This window comes from Nicotiana sylvestris, chromosome 3, assembly GCF_000393655.2.
Source record: "Nicotiana sylvestris chromosome 3, ASM39365v2, whole genome shotgun sequence".
In the NCBI taxonomy this organism is placed as follows: domain Eukaryota; kingdom Viridiplantae; phylum Streptophyta; class Magnoliopsida; order Solanales; family Solanaceae; genus Nicotiana; species Nicotiana sylvestris.
Window position 1 is genome coordinate 188,788,925 of NC_091059.1, and position 6,390 is coordinate 188,795,314.

At 42.9% G+C, this 6,390-nt stretch overlaps 1 protein-coding gene across 1 annotated transcript; it reads left to right on the forward strand.

Moving 5' to 3' along the window:
* The first annotated feature begins 106 nt into the window (after positions 1–106).
* On the forward strand, positions 107–1,012 carry LOC138888496 (uncharacterized). Its single transcript, XM_070170365.1, has one exon. The coding sequence runs from the start codon at positions 107–109 to the stop codon at positions 1,010–1,012; it is 906 nt and encodes a 301-aa protein (XP_070026466.1).
* Positions 1,013–6,390: the final 5,378 nt, after the last annotated feature.

A 6,390-nucleotide genomic window follows, 5' to 3' on the forward strand; every position in this document is an offset into this window, starting at 1 on the left:
CGCACCTATGGATGAAGGGATGCAATGAATGTCAGCGGACCGGGAACATTTCCCGACGCCACGAGATGCCCATGAACCCAATTCAAGAGGTGGAAGTGTTTGACGTATGGGGATTGACTTCATGGGTCCCTTCGTTAGCTCATATGGCAATAAATACATTATTGTTGCTGTAGACTATGTGTCCAAATGGGTGGAAGTTGCGGCGTTACCCACCAATGATGCAAAAGTGGTAGTGGGATTTCTAAAGAAGAACATATTCACCCACTTTGGGACACCACGAGCAATTATCAGTGATGGAGGCACTCATTTCTACAACAGGGCCTTTGAAAAGTTGCTTGCTAAGTACGATGTATGCCACAAGGTGGCTACTCCTTACCACCCACAAACTAGTGGACAAGTTGAAGTGTCCAACAGAGAAATCAAGAGTGTGTTAACCAAAACTGTGAACGCCACAAGAACTGATTGGGCGAGGAAGCTAGATGATGCACTCTGGGCTTACAGAACTGCCTTCAAAACTCCAATTGGTATGTCACCATACAAGTTGGTATTTGGGAAGGCCTGCCACCTGCTAGTGGAACTTGAACATAAAGCGTGGTGGGCATTGAAACAGCTGAACTTAGACATGGAAGCTGCGGGCACATCAATAGTCACTGAATTGCATGAGCTCGGGGAGTTCAGATATCTTGCTTTTGAGAGCACAAAATTATACAAGGAGAGAATGAAGAGGCTGCACGACCAGAACATTGTTGAGAGAAATTTCAAACCCGGGGACATGGTATTGCTATATAACTCAAGACTGCGTCTGTTCCCAGGTAAACTTAATTCACGATGGTCTGGACCATTTCGAGTAGTTGAAGTTTTCCCTTCAGGAGCTGTTGAGATTGCCACAGAGAATGACTCTCGTACATTCAGAGTCAATGGTCAGAGATTGAAGCCATATGTGGGCATAAGCGAGAAAAAGGAAGTATCTGAACTGCACTTGACTGACCCACAGAGGTCGAGCGAGCCTTAAATGCGTTCATCCTATGTCGTGCCGCGACGTTAAATCAGGCGCTGCGTGGGAGGCAACCCACGAAATTGTTGTAAGTGTAAAACATTATATATATATAAAAAAATTAGACAACTGCCCAGACCGCGGTTCCACCGCTACCGCGGTCAAACCGCGGTTAGAGACCCCATCTGAACTTCGTTCACCGCGTTTCCACCGCGACCGCGGTCAAACCGCGGTGGGAACCCCTCTCTGAACTTCGTCTACCGCGGTTCAACCGCGACCGCGGCAGAACTGCGGCAGACCCCGTCGGGCCCAGGTATGCAATTTTTTTTTTTAATTCACCCCCTTTTTTCTAATTCACCTAATCCTTCACCCACCCTCTCTATTCAGAATCAAAACGACCCCCCCCCCCAAAAAAAAAAAAAAACCAAATCCTCTCTTCTCTTTCTCTCTCAAATCCCTCCATCACCCCCAAAAACAGCCATTGTTATCTTCTCCACACCCCCTCTCACCACCACCCACCCCTTCCAACCTTCATCAACTAAGTGTTCTCTTCTTTTTGATTCTATTTCCTCTTTTAATTAGTGTAATCTAGTCTAAACTAGTTTAGTTAAACCCTAGGTAGGAATAGTGTAGATTTTCTTTCAATTTTTGCTTCTTCTCTGTTTTTATTGTTGTATTTGCTTATTGTGGGTTTGTTTTGTGCTAAAATGGTTGGGTTTTTCTTATACTTCGATTGTGGGGGTTGTTTAGATGATTTGGAGGCCTAGAAATAAGTTTTGTGGTGTAGTTTGGTGGAGGGCCCTTTTTGGCCGAAAATTTGGGGCTTATGGTGCTATTTTGAGGCATTGTGTGCCTATCCTAGGTTGTGGTGGTGTTGTATTTGGTGAATAGTGGTGTTATATTTAACGTGAATCACTTGAGGGAGTAAGTGTGGGGTGTTGTATGCCAGGATTTGTAAGAAAGTTGTGGGGCCATTGTGGAGGTTGTAACCTGGAACACCTCACTAGTTGGGGGTTTGGCATAGTGTATGAATGGAATAAATGGGGGTTATTATTTGGTGCCATCGGGTGGTGAAGTCTGAGTAACCATCCGGCTGGCCCATGTAGGATATCTTTGATGGTTCTCTTGTATTCTTTGCAGGTCATATGGCTCGTAAGAAACAAAAGAGATCGGCAGGCACGTCCCAATAGCCTACATATGATGCCTCAAGGTTCGAATAAGAATTGGCAGAGGACGACTTTCATGCCAAGGCCTCCAAGAGCTTCATCCCTAAGATTCTGATTGACAGGGCAACCCTCAGTGCAGAAAATGAGGAGATGTATGAGGAAATTTGACGGAGGGAAATAGAGTTCTTATTTGATGAACCTGAAACGGTGAACATGATGCTTGTAAGAGAGTTCTACGCGAACTGCCCATCACATACGTTGTGGGAGGTGACTGTGCGGGACAAATGGGTAGATGCCTCAGTTGAAGTTATTCAACAGGTGTTGTGGCTACCCCGGTTTACTGGCGATGTCGACTATTACCAGGACGCACCAGGAGTCACTTGGGATATTATGACTGATGCACTCTGCACAGGGGGCAACCAATCTGGATATGTGACCATATCATCCTGAACTCTAATTCATTCACCCATTTGGCTAAGTGTTGGCTCACTATCATTTGCAGCCGGTTCTTGCCCTTAGGCAACACGACTGACGTGAACTTCCAAAGATCCCTCTTGACGTGGTGCTTCGTCACAAAGAAAGATTTTGATGCGGCAAGACTTATTGGTGATGAAATGATCATACGGTCCCCGCTGAGGTCAAAGGGATTCTACTTCCCCTCCCTGGTGACTACATTGTGCCTGCTGAAGAATGTCCCCACCCATCCTACTGATGGAGAGTTGCCCCCTAAAGTAGCTTTCAGAGCGTCGGGCATCAGAGTGGGCAGGAGTGCACGCACCACCATTCAGATCGATGATGAGGATGATGACCCGATTCCCATGGCACCATCCAGGAGATCCTATGACAATGACGGACCCTCTCGGCGCCCCCATGCTGGGGCAGGCTTATCCAGATCATAGTCCACCCAACCTATGTTGCGTACTCTGGAGGAAGAGGTCGGGGATCTTCGCACCTCGGTGGAGGGCCTACACACGCGTATGGATGCCATGTCTCAGCCGCAGGCCAGGTCTGAGAGCCGGTTTATGTCCTGGTTCCGTGCTTTGGGGAGAGCTTGCCATGTGGACCCCAGCACCTTCTCCGACTCTGATTGAGGCTTAGGGAAGTCTTCTTACTCTTTTGCTCGTTATTTTTGATATGACATGGGGACATGCCATAAATTTTAGGTGTGGGGTGGGAGACTTGCTCGGGTAATGTATTGTAGTGTATATAGACATGGTGTATGTTGTAGTATTTGATTGGTGTTGTTGTGCATAATTGATTGTACTCACATTAGAAGTAACTGACTTGGCCCAACGACGGACACTTGTCGACAGGTCTCTTGAGGGTCAAAGTCAGATTTAAAAAAATGTAGAGGACTCTTCCTGAGGACGGACCACTTGGACAGTACTCTTGAGGGAAGTAGTCCATATAGTTTCTTTATTTTATTTTCTTTTTTTCTTTTTTTAGGTAGTGTAGTAATTTTCCCTTGGTTTTTCTTTTGACCACGATTCTTTTCCAAGGGCTTTTCTTGAACCGGGTTAGGTAGATTTTTTTTGTTTGTAGTTTTAGGACCAAAATGAGTAAAGGATAGAATGCAACCCTTGATGTACACACCTGAGAATAACAAAAACAAACATGAGGATGCGACGTCTAGGCTCGTTTGTAGACTCGTAAATTTGTGCCTTAATTTTGCACATCCTGCCTTGCTCGAACGCTCGTATGAGTGTGTTGATAAACTGATTCGGAATGAGTTACATGTCAAGTGTGTGTGAGCAATTACTTGTATTCTGTGCTTGCATGTGATACCTAGAACTTGCCCTGTGTGTTTGCAAAGCGAAATAGAAGCTGTTTGGTTTTAGAGATGATTGAGGCATTTTTTTGTGTAGCTTGTATATTTGTGAATCCACTTGTATATATTGTCATAGTTAACCTCTTTGAGCCTGAAGCCTGTTCTTTGATAACCCTATAATGACCTATATCCCTGTGTTTGAATAGTTTGACTGTTTGAACCTGAACCTCCTAGAAGCACTTGAATTACTAAAGAACATACAAAAGTCAAAGTGCGGGGTGGTAAGTAAATAGAAAAAAAGGGAATCAGGAAAGAAATACTTGAATGGTGCAATGGATTTGTAAAAAAAAAAAAAAGTTGCACCTAAAGAAAAGTGGGGGTCACCTATGAACTAAAATGTGGAAGAACGAGTGGACTGAGCATAGAAATTGAAATAAAAGGAAGTGAGTATTAAAAGTGCTTAGGGAGGCTAGTCACTATATCCAAATATATCTTACCTGTCCCTTAGCCTACATTACAATCAAATAAAGACCTCTTGATCATTGACTGAATAGTTCGATTCGTAGAGTACTACACTAGGGGCAAGCTTATGGTGTATCTGTGTGGCATGTGAATGTTCTTTGCTGAGAGTGAGTGAATTCTGCCCATCTTTGGTTCCTTGTTGCTTGAATTTTATGTGTGTGGAACTTCTCTCAGAATTATGATGTGAGGGCATGTGACTCAGGAAGAAAAAGTGAGTTTTCACTTCTGTTAGAGTAACTAGAGTGAGCATGAGTGTGTCATGGTGTTAGAGTCTTCATCTGAGGCGTGATTGTTGCACTGCTTAGGTTGTTCCTTCATAATGGCGGGTGTGGCATAAAAAAAATTGGGTAATGCATCGAACGATTAGGCCTAGAAGTGTGGTTTAACTTGCTCGAGGACGAGCAAAGGTTTAAATGTGGGGTGTTGATAATAGGTGAATTTAACTATAATTAGGCCCTAAATAACCACTGTCTTGTATAGTTTGGATGATAAAAGTGATAACAAAATGCTCTTATTAGTGTTTTTCATGCTTTGCAGGTTATATATGACCAGAGAAGGCTATGGAGTACTTTTGGGATCAAATATGGAGAAAAAGAGGCCGATCGAAAAATTCCGTCAAGTAAACCACGCGAAACAGCTCAAGTCAGAACCGAAAGAGGATTGTCGTGGTTCCACCGCGACCGCGGCAGAACCGCGATAGAAGAGGACTGCAGACAAAGTGAGAATCAGAGAGCATGTTTAGCCGCGGTTTGACCGCGACCGCGACAGAACCGCGGCGGAGGCGGAGAACTTCATGGACTAAAGTACAAAACACGGGATTTTTAGCCCAAAACCCTATTTTAAACACTAGACTCCGCCCAAGAGAGGCATGTATTGTTTTAGAGAGTATTTTGGCAAGAAGAACAATTGTGAGAGATCACCCAAAACATCTTTCTTCTTTTCTTTATTTTTCTTGCAAGTTTTATGATGAATATTGTTTTAGTTTATTTACCCATAGTTATGAGTAGCTAAATCCTTTGTCTAAGGTTTTGATGGAACCTATTGGGGGATGAACTTCTTGTTTATGTGAATACAAATTGCTAGTCTCAATCTTTATTTGTTCAACTTTGTGTATGTTGTAGTTAATTGACAGGATCCTCAATTAGCTGTGCCTATTTAGTGTGCATAACTCGGGAGAGAGTGCATATTTAGGTTATTGTTGAACAACACCACTCCCAAAGTATAAGAGGGATCTATAACTGCGGGTTTAAAGGCGGGATTAGGGATAACGAAGCCTTGAGTGCAATCTAAAGTGAACCGTGTTAATTAGAGCTAGCTAGTGTACCTCGGGAGAGTGCATTGAGTATATTACTGTGATTACTCGGGAGAGATTTACGGTAAGATGAACGTTCATGGTTGATAGAGAGGTGTTGGTCAATTTGTATAAAGCATAAACAGAAGAGATTCCATCAATAGGGGAAATCATTACCTTAGCGTTTTCTCATTATTGTTTACAACCTTAGCATCCTTAGTTTACAGCTGTTTATTTACTTGCAATTTTAGTTATTAAAGACACCATCAACTGCGATTCAAACGTTTGAGGAAATTGGTTGTCAAGAGTTTAGTGGGTCTAAAGATAGTGATTGATAGGTTAACTCTCTGTGGATTCGATTCTGGGCAGAATACTCAGGTTATATTTGCAACGTCCGCAGAGTCCTTTTTATAAGGCATAGTTGGGCGTGATCAGTGTACTCAAGCATGCATTGCCTCAGCTCCTTGCTATTTAATTTTATCACAAAGCATATTTATATATTACAAGATATTTTTATTAAGATAAATGTATTGCAGACATTAAAAATTTATATATTAACGTGCAATGATATGTTTCGTAGCAGCATCAACTAATTGTATCTGCTTCTTTAGTTCTCTGACATACTCGGCAAAGGAGATGTTCTTTCTTT

What these genes read in the sequence shown, in the direction of transcription:
- LOC138888496 (XM_070170365.1), top strand. Translation starts at nt 107, where the DNA reads ATGGGGATTGACTTCATGGGTCCCTTCGTTAGCTCATATGGCAATAAA.